Consider the following 21,097-nt stretch of genomic DNA (forward strand, 5'->3'; position numbering starts at 1 on the left):
ACTTGTATTAGGGCAGCACTGCACTGCAGGGAGGGTGTGGCTCCATGTGGTGGTTTATTCCTGGGCGGCTAGTGGAACATGAGTGTAAAACACTATTAGTCTGCGTGGAGAGTGTCTGTCACTCACTTTGTCCAGGTGCAAATGACAGTGCCAGGCAGGAGGGAACCAGGCCTGTCATCATTATGCTTCAGAGTCAACACTCCAATGAGATCTATAGGGCCAGCCACACCTCCTGGTTCACGTGTACAAACTGAAATGTGTGCAAAATGCAGTGCTTTGATTGTTCCTCTCTCACCTGTCCCCTTGCAGGGTAAACTCACTGGCAGTTGGAGCTCGGTCAAGAATACTTTGTTCTTCTCTGATACCTTCCATCCACAGATCCCAGCCCCTTGGGAGGCAGCATGGCCTAGTGGCTGGGGCAGTCGGGAGAGCCGGGTTCTGATCTTGGCTCAGCTGCCAACCCCCTGTGGGATCTGGGTCCAGGCCTCTGTGTGCCTCTATTTCCCTTGAACACATTGACTGTAAACCCGTTAGAGCAGGGACCATCCTTCTTTCTCTCTCTCTCTCTCTGTGCTGTGGCCAACACAACAGGGACCTGCTCAGCGTTGGAGGTCTCCAGGTGTTACTGCACTGGAAAGAACAGTGAATACTACTCCAGATCCCTGTGCCAAACTCAGCCCTGCTTTGGGGGGCTAAATTTGACCCCAAATGTCTTGTGTTGCGTTGCAGGCACATCCTGTCCTGGGAGGTTGCAGTTCTTGTGCCACTAGAGGGTGTTGAGACTGATCTGGGAATGTGAGAGCAACCTGTGGAGGGCTCATAAACACCGCAGGTTTATTGCACATTCAGATTGCTGCCCCTGAAAATACTTTCCTCTGTTCTGCCGAGAGATAGAGCAACAAAGGAATCCCGAAGCCAGCAGCTTCCCACCCCAGATGGGCACTTGGGAGGAATATTACAGTGCTCTAGCCAGCCTGGGGTCAGTGTGGACCAGTGAATTGGCACTCGGGAGGCCGGACAGCCCTTTGTGACTGGGAGGACAGGGAGTAGCAGTAAAGAGTGCCGGACAGACTGCTCAGCCTCCTCTGCGCCTCCTTTGTTCTTCCCCCTACTCTGAAAGATCAGAACTTGGCTTGGTAATGCCACATCCAATAATGAAGCAGTACGCAGGGAGGCAAGGTGGTCTAGCAGTTAGATCACATAATGAGCATTGCAAATGTCTGGCGGTCTAGCTGTGTCTCTGTCACAGCCTCTTGCTGAATGACCTTGGGTCAGCCTCAGTTTCCCCATCTGGGGTAATAGGAATTGCCGTCATGAAAAAGTGCTTAAAAATCTACAGACAAAATGTGATTCATACGCGCTGAGCTTTACTAGTGGTATTGATAACCTGTACATCGTACCACCCCCATGCTCGTCAATCATGATGGTTTTATTCCAGCTCATTAAAACACTGCTGGTCTGAACAAACACAGAGCATTTCCACAAACACAGAAGCCTCTGACCTGGCCCAGGGCCGGCACAGTTCCTCTGTGCTGACTGCACAGGAAGAAACCACAAGTTTCTTGGAGCATTACCAGGTTGCACAAAGGGCCAAATTCTGCTCTCTGTGAAATGGGAGTAAATCTGGAGCATTGCCATTCAAGTCAGTGGAGTAACTCCGGTTTACGCCAGTCTACATAAAAGCAGTTTAGTGCCAAGATTGGAGGGTCTTTGAAAATCAACCCCATGCAAAGGCCCAGAGGAAGGTCTGGGCCCCACTTAATTCGGTGAGGGCTTAACATGCCTAGGCCTCGGGCTGGGCTTCTACACCAGGGCCAAGCTCACGCTGCGTGAGGATCCCTCCCCAGCTTGTCATAAATCCCAAGGCCAGAAGGGACTACTAGTCTGACCCTTTGTATGGCACAGGCCAGAGACCTGCCCCCAAATCATTCCTACAGCAGAGCGATTAGAAAAACATCCAGCCTTGATTTAAAAATTGCCAGTGATGGAGAATCTGCCATGACCCTGGTAAATTGTTCCCATGTTAATTACCCTCCCTGTTAAAAAATTGCACCTTAAAAACTTCCAGTCTGAATGTGTCTAGCCTCAACTTCTAGCCAGTGGATTGTCTTAGACCTTTTTCTGCTAGACTGAAGAGTCCGTTGTTCAATATTTGCTCCCCACGTGTAGGTACTTGTAGGCTGTAATCAAGTCACCCCTTAACCTTCTCTTTGTTAAGCTTAATAGATTGAGCTCCTTGAGTCTATCACCGTAAGGCAGATTTTCAAAGCCTCTAATCAATCTCCTGGCTCTTCTCTGACCTATTTCCAGTGTATCAACATCTTTCTTGAGTTGTGGACACCAGAACTGTGTACAGGATTCCAGCAGTGGTCGCACAAGTGCTAAACACTCTGGTAAAATAACCTCTCTGCTCCTACTTGAGATTTCCCTGTTTCTGCATCTCAGGCTCATGTTAGCTCTTTTGGCCACAGCATCGTGCTGGGGGATCATGTTCAGCTGATTATGCGTCATGACCCTGACATTTTTTTCAGAGTCCCTGCTTCGCAGGAGAGAGTCCCCCAATATGGTAGCATGACTTGCATGCTTTGTTCCTAGATATAGACATGCACATATGTTTATCCAAAAGAAGACAGAGAATACACTTGATCACAGTGTATAAGTATCTTCCAGGGGAGAAAATACCAGATACTAGAGACCTCGTAATCATAGAATCACAGAATATCAGGGTTGGAAGGGACCTCAGGAGGTTCTAGTCCCACCCCCTGCTCAAAGCAGGACCAATTCCCAACTAAATCATCCCAGACAGGGCTTTGTCAAGCCTGATCTTAATAACCTCTAAGGAAGGAGATTCCACCACCTCCCTAGGTAACCCATTCCACTGCTTCACCACCCTCCTAGTTACAAAGTTTTTCCTAATATCCAACCTAAGCCTCCCCTACTGCAACTTGAGACCATTGCTCCTTGTTCTGTCATCTGCTACCACTGAGAACAGTCTAGATCCATCCTCTTTGGAACCCCCTTTCAGGTAGTTGAAAGCAGCTATCAAATCCCCCCTCATTTTTCTCTTCTGCAGACTAAACAATCCCAGTTCCCTCAGCCTCTCCTCATAAGTCATGTGCTCCAGCCCCCTAATTATTTTTGTTGCCCTCCGCTGGACTTTTTCCAATTTTTCCACATCCTTCTTGTAGTGTGGGTCCCAAAACTGGACACAGTACTCCAGATGAGGCCCCACCAATATTGAATAGAGGGGAATGATCACTTCCCTCGATCTGATGGCAATGCCCCTACTTATACAGCCCAAAATGCTGTTAGCCTTCTTGGCAACAAGGGCACAGTTAACTCATATCCAGTTTCTCATCCACTATAACCCCTAGGTCCTTTTCTGCAGAACTGCAGATGTCCTGGAGAAAGACAGAAGAAAAGCCAGTGGCTGGAAGGAAAAGCCAGACACATTCACATCAGAAACAAGGCCCAATGTTAAACAGTGAAGGTGACTAGCCATTGAATCAAACAACCCAGGGCAGTGGTGGGATGTCCAATTCTTGCTGGCTTCCAATCCATCCTGCAAACCTTTCTGGGGGACCTGCTTTAGCCAGACACAAGCTCTTGGGTTCAATGCAGGAGTAACTGCATGAAAGTTACTGGTGTGTGATATATAGAGGAGGTCAGACTGGATGGGTTAATTATCCCTTCTGGCTTTAAACTCCATGAAAGCCTTAAATGCCTATAAGTCAGGCTAGGGCAACCCCAAAAGTTCCAAAGGAGGCCAGGGCTTCAGTGTTTCAGTTAGGTTGAGTAAGAGGGCTCAGGAGCAGCCATCTAGATGTAAGGACCGTCTGGAAGAGAGAAATGAAACAATAACATTTGCCATGTTCATAGAGCATAAGCAGCTGTCTAAGTGGCAGTTCTGCAGAAAAGGATCTGGGGATTACAGTGGATGAGAAGCTGGATATGAGTCAGCAGTATGGGGTGATTTGACAGCAGCCTTCAACTACCTGAAGGGGGGTTCCAAAAAGGATGGAGCTCGGCTGTTCTCAGTGGTACCAGATGACAGGACAAGGAGCAATGGTCTCAAGTTGCAGTAGGGGAGGTCTAGGTTGGGTATTAGAAAACACTATTTCACTAGGAGGGTGGTGAAGCAGTGGAATGAGTTACCTAGGGAGGTTTTTAAGGCCCGGCTTGACAAAGCCCTGGCTGGAAAGACTTACTTGGTGTTGGTCCTGCTTTGATCGGGGGGTTGGACTAGATACCTCCTGAGGTCTCTTCCAACCCTGAGATTCTGTGATTTTGTATTAAGAAATCAAAAGACTGCTTGATGTACAGACACATGATTAAAATCAATTGCTACCCCATATATGGCCTGGCCTGGGCTAGGGGGATTATACCCTGACCGAGAGCTGGTATAGGGGGAAGGCCTGTGAAGTTAAGGCATGGGACTGCGAGCCTGGAAGTCTGGGTTCTCTTCACAGGTCTGACTTGGGTGAGTGGGCAAGTCAGTGCCCCCCTCCATGCATTGATTTCCCCATCTGTGAAATGGGGGTGATCACCCACCTACAATCACAGGGGGTCCTCGTCTACCTGGGCTTCCTGGCCATGGCTGTGAGGTGTGTGGCGGGCAGATGATGCAGAAGGGGAGAGAAGTCGGTTTGTCAGACCTTGGCTTTGGTTGGTGAGGATGGGACAATTTCTTTGCTTTCTTGTGAAATTAGGCCAAGATGTTTACCTCATGAGCGGTGAGTGTGTGTGTGTTGGGGGGTGATGTTCAGACTGTGCTGAGCACCCACCCTCCTAAAGTTAGGCCGCTTTAAGGTTTACCAAGCTCGGCTCTCTGGAAATGGAGAATCTCTAATCACCAGCCACTTCTGCATCCCCTGCTCTTACACTCAATAAATCAATCCATTGATCCATCCGCCATTTGAATAACAGCAACAGCTGTGGATGAGCAGCAGTTTCTAATGGAGCCCGGGGCCTCTCGCTTTGCAAGCCTTGGTTCAAATTTCAAATGGCTGAAAAATATTTGGGATGTTATGTGAGAACCGTGCCTCAGCAGCTCGGTTTCTGCTGCGTCAGAATTCTGAGACAGCAGAAAAAGCAGCAGTTTCCAAGGCAGGGCCTTATCTGTGCTGCAGTCACTTTCCTGTTCACCAGGCTTTATTATCACCCTGCCCCAGCCGGGCAGCCTGCTAACCTGGGCGGTGTGTTTGGGGGGAGGGCATGAGTCAGCAGATCGGGGAGCCAGCGTTTGCAAAGTCATGGCATGCTGCACCGACACGCTGCGCTGGGCAGAGTGGCTGGGGAAAGTGGAGCCAGCGTGCCTCCAGCCCAACCTCTTGCAAACAAAGAGCAGGAATAAATAAAATATCCCAGTGCAGAAGGAGGAGTGAGTCGTGGGCATCACTGGAACGGTCCAAACTGAGTCTCCTCAGCCAGAGGCATTAGCTCCAGAGTGACATTCTCTCCCGGTCTCTTTCTCAAAGTCTCAGGACAAGGTGACCATCTGGCTTTATGCAGGATGGAGTCTGTGGGCCAGATTCTGTGCCCAACCTCAGCTTTAGTGGGGACACAGAGATTTGCATAGTGTGGGTTCTGGGGAGAAAGGGGACCTTCTGGGATCTAGCTCTTCCCAGCAGTCAGAACTATCCTTTGGGGCCGTGGGCAGCTGGGTATAAAAGCGAGCAACCTTCAGGCCATTCCCCAGTTTCACCCAAGATCTAGAGACAACACAGATGGCTAAAATCTCCCATCCATCACAGAATCATAGAATATTAGGTCTGAAAGAGACCTCAGGAGGTATCTAGTCCAACCCCCTGCTCAAAGCAGGATCAATACCAACTAAATCATCCCAGACAGGGCTTTGTCAAGTCAGGCCTTAAAAACCTCTAAAGAAGGAGATTCTACCACTTCCCTAGGGATCCCATTCCAGTGCTTCATCACCCTCCTAGTAAAATAGTGTTTCCTAATATCCAATCTAGACCCCCCCCACTGCAACTAGAGACCATTGCTCCTTGTTCTGTCATCTGCCACTACTGAGAACAGCCGAGCTCCATCCTCTTTGGAACTCCCCTTTCAGATATTTGAAGGCTGCTATCAAATCCCCCCTCACTTTTGTCTTCTGCAGACTAAATAACCCCAGTTCCCTCAGCCTCCTCTTGTAAGTCATGTGCCCCAGGCCTCTAATCATTTTTGTTGCCCTCCGCTGGACTCTCTCCAATTTGTCCATATCCCTTCTGTAGTGAGGGGACCAAAACTGGACATAATACTCCAGGTGCCAAATAGAGGAGAATGATCATGTCCCTCGATCTGCTGGCAATGCTCCTACTAACACAGCCCAGTATGCTGTTAGCCTTCTTGGCAACAAGGGCACACTGCTGACTCATATCCAGCTTCTTGTCCACTGTAATCCCCAGATCCTTTTCTGCAGAACTGCTGCTTAGCCAGTTGGTCCCCAGTCTGTATCAGACCTTCTGCAGGTGCAGCTTAGCCTGTCCAGGGGATCTAGCCCCAGAGGTTATGAAGATTTCATGTGAAGGCCTACACCCGGAGTTCAGAAAACCTGAGAGTTGGACAAGGATATTCCGAATGCTCTCAGGATGAGACCCTGGGACTCCCAGTCGATGTGATGTGCGTTTCAAGGCCAGACACCACTCTCAAATGCCTGTTCGGTGGATTGCAGAGTTTCCTTAATCAGTCAGGGCTTCCTTCTGCAAAGAAGCTATATTCAGGAGCAGATTAAACAAAGAGATCATCGCAGATACAATCCATGGTCAGACAATTCAATTAGCAATGAACCAGGGTCACACAGGCAGGGAATCGGGTTTACCCTTTGCCTTCTGAGAAACTCCAAACACAAAAGGCCAGATGCAGCCTTTCAGAGCATTGATGGAAATTGGGTCAGTGCAGTTAATGTTTGTGTTTAGAGATTAGGAGGAAAAGCTAGTTCTCATTTCCACTGGGGCTGATCCAGAGTAACTCCACTGCTCTATCTTGGTGTTACTCTGGATTGACAGCAGTGTCAGTGACAGCGGCTTTGGACCCAATCTCCCAGAGGGCATCAGCAGCAGTTATACATAGCCACCTAGGAATCACCGAACCGGGTGAGACCAGGGGCCCTTTTACCCCACACTCTGTTTCTGACCGGTGCCAGAGCCAGCTGCTCCAGAGCAGTAGCCAACAATCCTGCAGTAGGGAATTATGGGCTGGCTACCTGAAAAGAAAATGATTCCTGGCCCCCAGGGGTTAGACGTGGGCTGGTGCTCTGAAGCGTGAAGGTATGTGGCCTAGATTCACAGAGGTACTTATCTGTTGCAATGCTGAGTGTTATAGCACCCAATCATATTGCGCCCCTTGTCGGGTGCCCAGGATCCCAGAAACCAACCCCAAAGCCCTCCCCAGACTCAGCACTGCAGCTTCCTCAGCCCCCCAGGATAGAACCCCTCCCACTGGTGGAAACAGCTCAGCCTGCTGTGGGGAAAGGTGGCTTTATCGAGCAAAGGGCAGCTCATGGTAGGGCCGAAGGACACTGCTCAGGAAAAGATTTAAGCTCCTGGTTCATGGGAAAGTGCCCAGAGCAGGCAGCCCGCAATTATGGGGCATTGCTCAGTGCCTGGGAGCTCTGCATCTGATAAAGGGTGCTAGACTCTCCCACAGGGAAGCCGGGCTGGGATTCAGTCTGCCTTCTCCATCATGTGCTCCTGGTGCACCTGTGCAAAGTGAGTGCCAAGTCCCAGAGCCCTGGTGCTCACTTACATCATGGCCCCTTTATGCTGCTCTGCCTTTAGGGTCTCTAATATGGACGTGTCTGGACATCACCAGTGAAAAGGGACCTCGGGGTAAATGAGCCTCAGACCCAGTCCTTCTCATCTGGTAATGTCGTACCCTCACCTTTCACTGGTGTCAGTGCTGCAAGGCCATGGTGAACAAGCCCCTTCGAGCCTACCTGTCTAGCCTTGTCCATCTGCCCTCCATTCACCACCAACAGACTAGAACCATAGAGCCACAGGGCCAGAAGGGACCACAGGGGTCCCCTAGTCTAAGCCCCTGCCAAGATGCAGGACTTGCTGTGTCTGAAGAATCCAGAGACCAGGGAAATAACAGGACTCCTTTTCCCCCTGTGCCACCCCATATCTAGACTGATGTAATACAGCTGGAATCAAGGAAGTAGGACCCCCAGGAAATGGCCCCAGCCTGCAGTGGGTAGCCTGTCTGCAGGCGAAGCTGAGCTCTGCTGGCTTGTGAAGCCCCCGAGCAAACAAACAGGCTGGGCCATGGAGTATCTCCGAGGGCTGTCGTGCATCTTGTCCCGGCACCTTTATCGAAGCAGCCAGTTAGGGCGGAATGGGGTTCGCGCTCTCTGGGTGTGTAGCCCTGTCGAGCTGCTCCAGGGAGATAGGGAGGCAGCCAGGAGAAAGTGCACCCCATGGCCAAGACTTCAGGGCGTGTTCCAGGGCTCTTTGCAGCTGATAGTTTGTCTGTGTTGCTAAAGTCAGGCTGAAAGGAGGCTGCTTTGCTGTATGCCACAGACATGGCAATGACAAACGGGGCAGGAGGGATATGGGGTAAGTTGAACCAGCTGAGAATCTGGCCCGATATAGCTGCACCATGCTGAAAAGAAGAAGCCTTTCCTCAGACATATTAGAGAAGGAAAATCCTGTCTGGGTTCCAAGCATTTTGTCATCTTAGAATCATCGAATCCTCGAATATTAGGGCTGGAAGAGACCTCAGGAGGTATTTAATCCAATCCCCTGCTCAAAGCAAAACCAACCCCAACTAAATCATCCCAGCCAGGGCTTTGTCAAGCCTGACCTTAAAAACCTCTAAGGAAGGAGATTCCACCACCTCCCTAGGTAACCCATTCCAGTGCTTCACCACCCTCCTAGTGAAATAGTGTTTCCTAATATCCAACCTAGACCTCCCCCACTGCAACTTGAGACCATTGCTCCTTGTCCTGTCATCTGTCACCACGGAGAACAGACAAGCTCCATCCTCCCTCATTCTTCTCTTCTGCAGAATAAACAAGCCCAATTCCATCAGCCTCTCCTCATAAGTCATGTGCCCCAGCCCCTGATCATTTTTGTTGCCCTCCGCTGGACTCTCTCCAATTTGTCCACATCCCTTCTGTAGTAGGAGGATCAAAACTGGACACAGTACTCCAGGCGTGGCCTCACCAATGCCGAATAGAGGGGAATGATCAAGTCTCTCGATCTGCTGGCAATGCTCCTAGTAATACAACCCAATATGCCATTAGCCTTCTTGGCAATGCGAGCACACTGCTGACTCATATCCAGCTTCTTGTCCACTGTAATCCCTGGGTCTTTTTCTGCAGAACTGCTGCTTAGCCAGTTGGTCCCCAGGACAGCTCAGAGCTTGGCCTGAGCTAGTTTTAGTAGATTTCCAAACATTGAAGAAAAAAACAAACAATTCAGCGGACATTTAGTTATGCTGGTTCTCAGCCCAAAGATGAGATCGCTGGTGGAATCCCACAGGCCTGTGCCCCCTACTTGTACCTTGTCTCATCATTCCCTCTTGTGCAGAATGCAAAACACTGTCCTAGCTGAAGAGTAAAGGCTTTTTACACCCTTTGCATAGGTGGAAATGCCGACACAAGGTGCCAGGCAGGCGGAAATCAGTCCCACGGGTAACACAAAAGTGGCTTCATTTATTAAACCCAAAAGCTGCCCCCGAGAGCACGTCCGGCTCTTTATTTAAACTTGCCGAGGGATCAGTTCTCAGCCTAGTCAGGTGTTTGACACGTTGAAGGGAATTTGAGTTAGGTCTGAGCACAGCCTGGGGAGCCCCTGTGGCCCAGGAATTCACACATGCGGTCAAGTCAGAGCTTCCGTAGGTGTTTCTCGTGGGGGCCCCGGGTTCATAGTCAGTGGGAGCTGTAGGTGAAAATCAAGCCATGTGTTTAGGTGGCTGAATAGGGGCTCAGGCCACAGTTGTCCAAGTTGAGTGCCTGAAGTTAGATACCTAAATAGAAGCAACCCAGGGCTTCTGTTGCCTTCAGTGGTAGGTAGGGAGGGTGCAGGATAGGGCCTGCACATTGCTCTTCTGAGGATTCATTGGTGTCTGTTCGGCCCATTGGTTATTAAGGACAGTGGCAGTTTCATAGCTCTGGTATCCCCTGGGGTGAAAACAGCCAAGCAAATGTCTCTGACCGTGGGATTAGTAAAGTCCTCAGCACTCTCTGGGCTTCAGTGACAGCACGGGGCTGGCCTGGCGCTTTGAAGAACAAGGAAAAAGCATCACATGACAAGTCAGACTTTGTGCTCAAAGAATGTCGCTCCCGTGCCGTGCGTCGGTACCGACAATTGTGGGCTGTGTTCTGCTCTCAGTGGCACCTCTGCAGCCCAGCTGCCTACAGGGGGCTGGAACTGAGAGTTACATTGAGTCCCATGTGTTTTGAACTTTAACTGCAAACATTATACTTCCTCCTGCCTTATTGCTGAGCAAAAAATACGGTGTGATCAGCCTAGTGGAGAGAACAGCGGGCTTGGGGCAATGGTTGAGAACGAAACCTCTCTGCACACTTGCTGTAAGGCAGATCCAATTCAGCTCTAACTCTGCCACAGGCCTTTCACTTTTCTGTCTGTCCCCCTTCCCTGTAATCCCCCCCTCCCAACAATATAAACTGCACCCTGAACAATGCCACTTCTTTGTAATGGCACAAGTTAGTAACTAAAAAGAAAACGCCTTGGCAGCAGAAAATTAATTGAAATTGTGATTGTTCGGTGTTGCCTGTTGCTTCTCCAGTTGTGTTATTCTGTACTGGAGCAGACTGGTGTGGGACCAGCAGCAGGCTCCATTGCACACATTTTGCAGGGCTCTGCTATGAAGCCAGGGCACAGGACTGCAGCCCAGGGTGAGCTACAGCTGAGTCCTGGAACAACCACATGCAGATGTAACACGGACAGACCTTGGTCTTTGGCAGGGGGGATTGAACCTGGGACCTCTGGAGCTTTGTGCATGGGCCTCTATGGCATGAGCTAAAAGCCAGCGACTTGTTAGCTAGGCAGTGGAGCACACTCGTTAATCTCTCGCTAGTGGTCTCGGTGCCACTGGCTGGGAGAACACCACACCCAGAGGTGTGCGGGTCACGCAGAGTGTGGAGACGCCTAGCACTTCTAGTCGTGCTGGTTAGCTCGGATTACCTGGCAACTGAATGAGAACAGGACATGAGCGCTGGTCTAGACAGAGCCGCAGAGCCCTGGCGGTGAGAGTGGACAGCAGATTTGATGTGAGTCTACTCTGGCTATATACACAGCTATACATGGCTGTGACATGACCTGCTGGTTCCCCCCTGGATTATCCCAGCATTACCAGTGTCACTCTGTTAAGAGGTTAAGGAGCCCGTAGAGGGACAGAGGCCTTATGTAGCTATGGAGGTATAGCCAGGTCTCCGCACACAGGTGAATTTCCTCCAGAGACAGCCATGAACAAGCTACAATCAGCCCGGCTCTAGGCACCCTTGGAAGGAAATTGTCAGCGAGGCTGCACATGTATCGCTGAGCCAAGCAGCTGGACCCTGCAGGTGCCCTCTGCTCCCATCTCTACCGGGCACCCAGCAACTCACAGGTGCCCCGATTCAGGAAAGCATTTAAGTGTGTTATTACCTTCCAGCATGTGCCTTCCTCCGCCAAGGCCAGCACGGGGCCCAGTCAGGCCATCCTGCAGACATGGCTAATGGCGGTAGCCACAGGCTGTGAGCATTAGGGGTGGGGAGAAATGTGTGTGTGTAGGTCCCTGGTGCTTGTGCAGTTCTCTCCCCAGCCCTGTTTGCCAAGGTCCCCTCCGGAATGTCACCTGGCTCATGAGATGGGGAGGGGAGGAATGGTCACGTTACCAACCCAGCAATATAGACCAGAGCCTTACTGAGCAACTGGAGGATGTTACAGCTGCCCCTCATCCTTCCCTTCCCCCTCACGCCCCTCCCTTGCTGCATTTTAAGAGCATAAGAGCTGCCACACTGAGTCAGACCAGGGTCCATCTAGCTCAGAAGCCTGTCTCCAACGGTGGCCCGTACCAGGGTGTCAGGGGAACGTATCGAGCAGGGTGATCATGGACTGATCTGCCCCATCTGCCCCTCCCAGCTTTCAAAGGTCAGCAGGCTAAGACCTCCCGGAGCCCTGAGCCTCTTGGCTACCAGCCAGGTTCTTGTCTGACCGCGGTTTGAACGCTGAACAGAGTCCCCAGTCCCAGAACTGAACCAGACCCCTCCTGGAGCGAATCTTGGGCTCTGGAGCTCAGGCTCTGCGCACGACAGGACAGGAGCCGTGGCTTTGCCTGGCATGTTTTGGGGGCACTGCAGAGATTCACTGCGACAGTAATAAGAGCAATTATTATGGTTACTGATCTCCTTTGTGTGTGTATGGGAGAAGCAAATGCCTGGGAGCAGAAAGGGCATTTCTGCCCTGATTCGAACCTAAACGCCCCTCTGTCTCCCTCACCTCATATCCCTCCTAGAACTTTTAAACCCAAAGGCAGGAGAAAACGCTGTTACCTGGCAGCTTTTAACATTCAGCTTTGGGGGGGAGGGGTGATATGAAGCCCTTTAAAGTGCTGTGACAGCTCAAATTCAGGTTAGGAAAATGTCTAATAAACAATAGATTCAAATGTCTGGGCTGATCTTTGATTTCAGTTGGAGCTGGCAGCAATCACAGGATGCTAGAAATAACAAATGGAAACCCCCGGTCATGCTGTCTGGTCCCTATGGCCAGCCAAGGATGGGCTCTCACAGTGCATTGCCCAGGGTGTAGTCTAGAGTTCTTTTAGAGGGTGCGGGGTGAGGGGGGTGTATGTCCGGGGTTGTGCTGAGAAGTGCCTATATATGATTTAACTCTCTGTCTCCCAGGTCTTATAAAAAACATAGTCCTCTGAAGCCTGCAGGCCCATTTAGAGAGTTAGGAGTGTGTGTACCTCAGAGCTGGAAAACTCCAGCAAGCTCTGGCCAGCGGTTTGGTAGATTTATCTGCAATGTGCAGCCGCGGCTCCTAGCGAGTTATCAGCCCAATGGGACGGGGCTGAGCTGTTCTCTGAAAGGGGCCTCTTGAGCCGGCTCATGGGGCCCAAATAAAATGGAGGGGTCCCTGTGCCAGCCTCTTTGTTAGGAATGTAAGTCAGACACCAGGTGAAATAGGTTCCAGTCTCAGCAGCTCTGCTGAGCTCAGTGGAGCTAGGTCAATTTGTGCCAGAGGAGGGTCTGGGCCAGTGTTTTTAAATGTAGCCCCCAAAATACCTCTATGAAGAGCCAGATCCTGAGGTCTTCACTGGGCACCATATTCAGCACTCGTTGACTCTGGGATAAAGCCGGAGAAACACCACAAACACCCTGGGAATCAGCCTGGCAGCAGAAGGCCACCTGAAATTTTCACTCTCCCCTAAAAATACATTGTACCACTCAAAATCATGGGCCTGACCCTCTCCTCCCCTGGGCCGTCACTTGCACCTTTGTCCCATGTGTGCAAAATGTGATCACGCTGGTCTGTCTGGATTTTGTGCCCCATTCTCACTACACATGGTGTAAGGGAATGGAGACCCCAGCCCTGTATTGGAAACTGTCAATGGGCCAGATTCTCTGCTGGTGTGAACAGGCACTTCGCCATTGATGTCACCAGCACCCATTGACCCTGCAGGGGAGCCGACACCAGGCCTTTCTCTCTGCCAGAGGATCAGGGCCAGTCACATGTGTGTGCTGCTAGTATGGCACACAATCAACTCCTTAAAAGCAACAAAGAGTCCTGTAGCACCTTATAGACTAACAGATGTATTGGAGCATGAAGTGGGTATTCACCCACGAAAGCTCATGCTCCAATACGTCTGTTAGTCTATAAGGTGCCACAGGATTCTTTGCTGCTTTTACAGGTCCAGACTAACACGGCTGCCCCTCTGATAATCAACCCCGTGAAACCTGCTCCAGGGGCGAACGCATCCCTTAGCCAACTCCCTGCCAGCAGCATCCCATGTACAATACCCACCTGCAGACTTTCCACAGGGTCAGTGCTGGCCCCCTGGGATTTGCCCTAATGCACCTAGGGCCAGGTCCTTCACTGGGCCCTTTTGAGCGGCACTTCAGAGGTGTGTGGGGTTTGGGTCACCCCTCTGGGCAGGGGCGACTTTGCCCCCAATTTACAGGTCCTGTCTGGCACTGTCTGCAGGGGTCAATATCCCCCTGTGGACAGGGCCCAAGGGTGCGGGTGGGCATGTGTGCTGAAGGCAGGAGAGTCACACAGCTTGAATTTAGTGTGTCCATTGAGCTAGCCCTGGGACCCAGACTCAGCAGATCCCTCCCCGCACACAGAGTGGCCTCTCCCCAGCCAGCGCAGACCCCACCCCAGGGCTGACCAATGACCATGTCCACAGAGAGGGGGAGGAGCAGAGGCTGGAGGATAAAGGCCCCGCTGGGGGTCTGCCCCTCAGCAAAAGTTTTCTCCTTCAACTGCATCTGCAAAGGACCCCTCGCTCGTCACCATGGTGCACTGGACAGCCGAAGAGAAGCAGCTCATTACCAGCCTGTGGGGCAAGGTCAACGTGGAGGAATGCGGTGGCGAAGCCCTGGCCAGGTAGGCCAAGCCCCATGGCATCTGCCCCACTGTCCCCTCCCTTCCCCCAGGCTGGCAAACCTGCTGCTTTTGCAGGGAGGCTGCAGTAACCCTGTGTCTGTCTCTGCTCCTGTCTCCCTCTCTCTAGGCTGCTGATCGTCTACCCCTGGACCCAGAGGTTTTTCTCTGCCTTTGGGAACCTCTCCAGCCCCACCGCCATCATTGGCAACCCCAAGGTCCGTGCCCACGGCAAGAAGGTGCTGACCTCCTTTGGGGACGCTGTGAAGAACCTGGACAACATCAAGGCCACGTACGCCAAACTGAGCGAGCTGCACTGCGACAAGCTGCACGTGGATCCCGAGAACTTCCGGGTGAGTCGGGCTCTGGGTCCCCCTCTTCGATCCCCCAGGATAGGGCAGGGCTGAGTGGGGTTCTCCCTTTGGGGCATGGAGGAGGCCACCAGTGAGCAAGCTCCCAAAGGGGCACTGGGCCACAGGTGAGAGAGAGAAAGTGACGCTGTATAATTCTGAAGATGGCAGGATCCAGTAATGCAGGTGGAAATCTGCTGAGACCGCCTGGGCCCAGGATCCAGTGTCAGGAGGGATGCAGAGAGGGAGTGGCGTGCTGTGAAGAGGGGAGAGAGGCGTGATATGGGTGTAGTCCAAGGGAAGTGAATGGGGGGGCTAGGGGGAGGGATCTGTGGGGAGAAGGGTACCCTCGGACGGACCAGCCCCTTTGGTGGGTGCTAAGTGGGATGTCCAGGAAGTGAAAGTGCTGCTCCCCCATGATGATCCCAGCCCCACAGCACTGTGTGCACAACCCCCCTTCCCACCCCTTTGGGCAGAGGGCTGATGGGAGGGAGGAGGGAAGGTGCTAAGGGCCAGCAGGAGGAAACCACGGGGCAGGCCAGGAGCGAAGCTAGAGAGGCGCTAGAGAGGGGAGATCACCAGGTGACATTAGAAAGGTGGAAAGACGCCAGCGACAGATGGATACAGCATAGAGGGCAAGGGGTGGAGGGGTCAGGGGAGCAACGGGGACCGGAGGGAGGTGGTAGGAGCAAGGGGAAGGATGGCAAGGGGTGGGGGCCAGAAGAGGGGAAGGTTTTGTGGAAGAGGAAAGGGGTCCGAGCCAGGGAGGAGAGAGCTGGTCAGAGTGACATTCCCCTGCTGCAGGGCACACCCCGTAGGTCCCACTCAAGCCCTATTGTGAGGATTTAAGTAGCATATAGGCCTTGTGCTGGCCTGGCCCTGCAATCAGGGGTTTGGGGGGCTGGGAGGGGGGTCACCCCACAGGAATAGAGGAGAAGACGCTAGGAGTTAAGGTCAGAAAGACACAGAAGGGAGAGAGCAGGAGCTAGGGGAGGCAAAGAGAGCAGAACACATGGATGAAACAAGTTCTGGGTTGGGGAGAAAGTTTTCTGGCAGTGCCATTGCAGATAAAATCTCAGAGCCCGAAACTCCATCACCCTTTCATCAATCCACCACCCTCTCTCTCTCTCGCGCCCCCCACCATGTATCTCCCTATATCCTTCCCTGACCACCATGGTCGCTGAGCAGCAGCCCTTAGTGGCTAGAGAGAAGTGGAGGGGTTCAGAACCCCACTGACCAGGGCAAGATTTTCCTCTTTCTCCCCTGCAGCTCCTGGGTGACATCCTCATCATCGTCCTGGCCACCCACTTCAAGAGGGAGTTCACCCCTGCCTGCCAGGCTGCCTGGCAGAAGCTGGTGCGTGTGGTGGCCCACGCACTCTCGTACAAGTACCGCTGAGCCCTTGGCAGGGACCCTGCTCCTTTCCAGGCGCACCCGTGTGCGTGGAAATGCCCTTTGGGTACCAATGGCTGTAACAGTCGAATAAAACCCGTCCACTGCAGTTGCTCATGGTCCGTGTGTCTGTGCTCATGGTGCGGGATCCTGGGGGATGGAGGCTGGGAGATTTTATAAATGGGAAAGAGTTTAGCTCAGTTGCTGGTTTGTCTTTCTTGTTCTCTAAAGAGTGCTGCTTCTGGGATTTCCTGGCATTCCAGCTATTACGTTGTCATACCAGAAACCTCTGAACTGGCTGTAAAATGGAGTTGTCGCTCTCTGGACAGCTCTAGTCACCTGTAACTTCTTAAAAAACGTCCATTTCTAGATTTATCCAGTCGACCCTCATGTACCATTCCCAGTTCCTCGCCCTTTGTCTGTTCCTTTGCCTCTTTGGATTCCAAGCCAGCAAACACATCCACTCACAATTAGATCTGGGCACCTGGTCTTGAAGGCTGTGGATGTGTGAGTCCCTGATTCGTTCCCTCCCTCCCTGGGCCACGGGGAAAACAGGATGGTTTGCATTTCCCTCAACAACTGATAACACTTGCAGCTCTGCACTAAGACAATGACTATAATTCTCATGCTTCAGGGTTTCAGCCTGTCACCTGAAGAGGTCAGGAAGGAATCTTCTCCCCTTCCCCCATACTCTGTTTGCCAGATACATTTCGGGGGGAGATTCCCATCTCTGAAGCATCAGAGATCAGCCACAGCTGGACGGGGTGGACCAGTGATCTGAGGTGGCCTGGAAAATCCTTTCTAGATGCCTGGCTGGTGGGTCTGGCTCATCTGCTCAGGGGCCAACTGATGCCAGATTTGGGGTCAAGAAGGAATTTTCACCTAGGTCATTTTGGCAGGGACCTTGGGGAAGAGATTTTTGCCAAAGGCCTGGTGAACAGGGTGACCTGCAGAGATCATCTCAGTATCGCTCATCCAATCAATTCACTGCCATTATAGGAGGCCTCGGGCATTGGGGGGTTCCTTGGTCCATCCTGTTCTCTGTTTGGGGCACACTACAGTGAGGGACTGAAATGCTTTAATCTAGCCCAAGTCACTGGGCTCAGTAGAGAAGTAATGGTGGAATTCTCTATGTGTGCAGGGTGATCCCCTGGTCCCGTCTGGCCGTAAGCCCTGCTACACTATGAAACCACCTCCTGGTGAGAGCCGGTGCCAGGCACATGTGTCACGTTACACAGCTGTGTCTGCATCCACAGGTTCGGACCTTCAGGGCTCTGCCCTGCGCTGAGGTGCACCAGCACTTGGTGGGCTGTCCCCGTGGGATGGCTGCTTCCTTTACCGGTGCACGGTGTCCTGCACCTTTCGGGTGCTAAACATAAGGACTAACCCCCACATGAATACAGACGCCATTCCCTCCAATAGGGAACTGTGGGCCAGATGATCCCAATGGGCCTCTCTGCCGGGAAATTGAGGGCTGGGATTGTGGGTTGTGCCTGGCTTTCAGCCACCGTTGTGCCCATGGGACTCCAAGGTGGTAATAGACTGAGGTGATCCCTCATCTGGAATATCTAAGGCCCTCCAGGGAGTTCTACATTACGCCAGCCCTCGCCGGGGGGTCTCTGAGCAGCTGTGCAGCCCAGAGTGGCTATAGCAGCCCCTGACTCTAACCTCCTTCTGCACTGGAGGTGGCAGGAGGCCTGGCTGTCCCTGGGTAGGGCTGGGGATTTTACAGCCCCTGAATACGACTGGAGGGACATACGGGGGTTGCAGCAAACGGGACAGTCTCTCCCTCTGAATCACAGAGCTGGAAGGCAAACAGCCAAAGGACTTCCGCTTGGGCAGTTTATGACAAATGCTCCCCTCCCCCACTTCCCACTGACCAGGCTGAGAGACAGACCTGGCACTGACATGCCAGAATCACGAGTCAGGCCCTCCAAAGTTACAGGATTGGCTTCGAAATCACAAGATTTTAAAAATCTCTTTTGGATTCTTTCCCTTTGCCTTCAGGGGCTTGGCGGTCTCCAGGTTTTCTCTGTAACAGGTCCAGGCTGGGAATTTCTCATTTTTCTTTTAAATAAAATGTGAAATGTTCAATACCTCCCGTCCCCATCGCCCAAAATGATGCTGGGAGCTGGGGCTTGAAGAAAAACACCAAAAATCAACCAACTGGGCAATAAAACGAAGAGACTCAGCAACCCCAGTCCAGCACCCCTGCTTCACACCTCACAGCTGGTCTGCGTTTTGAGGGATGTCCAGTTCCCCTACATGCCACACAAGTCTGGCACCTGCCTCAGTTTCCCTGCTCTTACCAATCCCTTCCAGCCTTACCCGCGAAGCAGGAACGCAGGACTGAGGGAACACAGGGTGCTCCCAGTCAGAATGGTCATTGGCACAGAGCGGAAGGCTGCACTCATGGGGGAAGGTGCTGGCCTGGCCTCAGCTCTAACCAGGACCTTGGGCAGCCCATTTCATCTCGCTGGGCCTTAGAGCTTCCTCTGCAAATTGTGCATCTTTTCTCCCCCTCCTGGTCCCGCCTAGCTAGAGGTCAAGCTCCTTGGAGCAGGGGCCGTTGCCCGGCCTGGTCTGTGTCAGTTAGACGAGCAAAAGAATCGTGCTCCAACCAACAGAGTTGTAGACACATTGAGGCTGGTGAAAGAGCGCTTTCCCCTGGGGTAGCTTGTTTTGTGTGGGGAAGTGGCACAAGCAATGCTGGCTAAGGTTTCTTTGGCCGGTATAAGCTGTGTCCTCTATTGGGGGGGTTGCCGATGCAGCCAGACCAGGGGGGCTCTACTGGCAAAGGCTTTCTAGTGCAGATAAGGCCTTGCTCTACCTCTGGACAGGGGCTGGCTCAGCCCTGCTCTTGGCTGTGGGCCCTAGTAGCCAATGTAATACACATAATTAACATGCTCCTCATTAGGGGCGCTGGCAGCAGCGCTGCTGAGAAGGATCTGGGAGTCGGGGTGGATCACAATGTCAACAGGAGCCAGCAATGCGATGCTGCTGCAAACAAAGCAAATGCAATGTTAGGTTGCACTGACAGAGGCATAACATGCAAGTCACGGGAGGTGACAGGACCGCTCTACTCCTGCCTTCAGCGGCCACAGAGATCGGTCCCCTTTAGAACAAGCTGAAAACTGTTATCCTGTCCCCCCTCAGCCCTCTCTTCTCCAAGCTAAACAGGGCCAGTTCTTTCAACCTTTCCGCATGGGTCAAGTTTTCCAAACTTCTGAGCAGTTTTGTTGCTCTCCTCTGGACTCTCTCCAATGGTCCCCATTTTCTCTAAAGCGTGGGGCCCACAGTAGGACACAGCATGCAGCCGAAGCCTCCCGATTATCTGCCTTGGCCTACAGGCAACACTCTTGTTAATCCACCCCAGAATGAGATTTGCCTTTTTCGCAACAGCATCACGCTGTTAACTCATTTAATTTGTGATCCACTATAGCCCCAGATCATTTTCAGCAGAACGACCACCTAGCCCAGAGGTGGGTAAACTACAGCCCATGGGTCTAGGGTGACCAGACGTCCCAATAAAATCGAGATCATCACGATATTCAGTCATTTGTCCTGCGTCCCAACAGATGTGTGGCCGGGACACCATTTGTCCTGATATTCTGGCTTGGGGCTTTTTTTTTTTTTTTTTTGCTTTGGTGGAGCTCCAGCTCGGCTTTTTTGTTGTTGTTGTTTTGGCAGCGCTCCAGACCTGCCCCCCAATGTGTCCCGATATTTTGTTCGTGTCATCTGGTCACCCTACTTGGGCCACATCCGACCTGCAGGACCCTCCTGACTGACCCCTGAGCTCCTGCCCCGGGAGGCTCACCCCCGGCCCCTCCCCTGCTGCCTCCTCTCCCTCGCAGCCTCAGCTCACTCACTCCACCGCTGGTGTAATGCTCTGGGTGGCAGGGCTGCGAGCTCCTGGGGCAGGGCAGCTGCAGAGCCCGTCCTGCCCCGGTGTCTGTGCTGCGCTCTCCACTCTCTTAGCCAAGTCATTTATCAAATGTGGAACAGCACCGGATCCAAGACTTACCCTGGCAGGACCCCACTGGATACGCCCTCCCAGCTGGATAACGAAGCAGTGACAACAATGCTTTGAGTACAGTATCCAATGGGTTGTGCACCCACCATACAGTAATGCCATGTGACCGCACAGCCCTAGTTGGCGTAGGAGAAAGTCATGTAAGAGTGTTTCAAAAGCCTCACCGTAATTGAGATCTCTATTGCTTCCCCCCAGCCATGAGGCCAGTTACTAAGGGGCTAGTTGAAAGACCCCTGCCCGTTCCCTCCAACATATGTGGGGATGGGAGGGGTGATGTTAATTGCCACAGCTCGCAGCCCCGGGGTTCGGAAGTACAGTTGGTGCCCTGCCTGAGGATATCTGAACACACCCTTCCCCGCAAAGGGCTACAGAAGAAGGTTAGGCCACAGGTGCATTTTGGGATTCAGACTACATCTGGCTCCAGTTCCTGGCTCTGGTCTGTAGTGCAGGCTCTCCCGAGTTCCAATTCCAACTCTGACACACTCTCCCACTGTGGACTTGTGCAACTCCCGTCCCTGCTCTGTGCCTCAGTTTCCCCAATAGTACAGAGGGGTGAAGGATTGTGACCTGCCTTACAGGCAGGGGAGGGTTAAGAAATGTGGCTTGGAGGAGGCCTATTGTGCCGCTGCCTTAAGTGACTAACTTACCATGCCATTAGCAACACAGACTGACACAAACACACAGCCCCTGCGCCTCACGTGCCCCGCTGACTCTCCAGATAGATCCAGGTTCCCGTTCTCAGGTCCTGATAACGCACCAGTCTGGGG

The 21,097-nt window shown here is 52.3% G+C and overlaps 1 protein-coding gene across 12 annotated transcripts in view; it reads left to right on the top strand.

The window, feature by feature from the left end:
* The window catches only part of LOC127034480 (hemoglobin subunit beta), a 121,724-nt gene that overhangs the window by 68,279 nt on the left and 32,348 nt on the right, over positions 1–21,097 (top strand). For 2 of the 12 annotated variants that reach the window (XM_050923826.1, XM_050924378.1), the window contains one exon: positions 11,016–11,236. The exons of 4 other annotated variants lie outside the window; for them this stretch is intronic. In XM_050923826.1, coding sequence (XP_050779783.1) covers positions 11,162–11,236 — 75 coding nt within the window. In that variant the 5' untranslated portion in view covers positions 11,016–11,161. 6 more of the 12 variants (XM_050924647.1, XM_050924235.1, XM_050923398.1 and 3 more) reach the window with 6 other exon arrangements.

Source organism: Gopherus flavomarginatus, chromosome 1 (genome assembly GCF_025201925.1).
Source record: "Gopherus flavomarginatus isolate rGopFla2 chromosome 1, rGopFla2.mat.asm, whole genome shotgun sequence".
NCBI lineage: Eukaryota > Metazoa > Chordata > Testudines > Testudinidae > Gopherus > Gopherus flavomarginatus.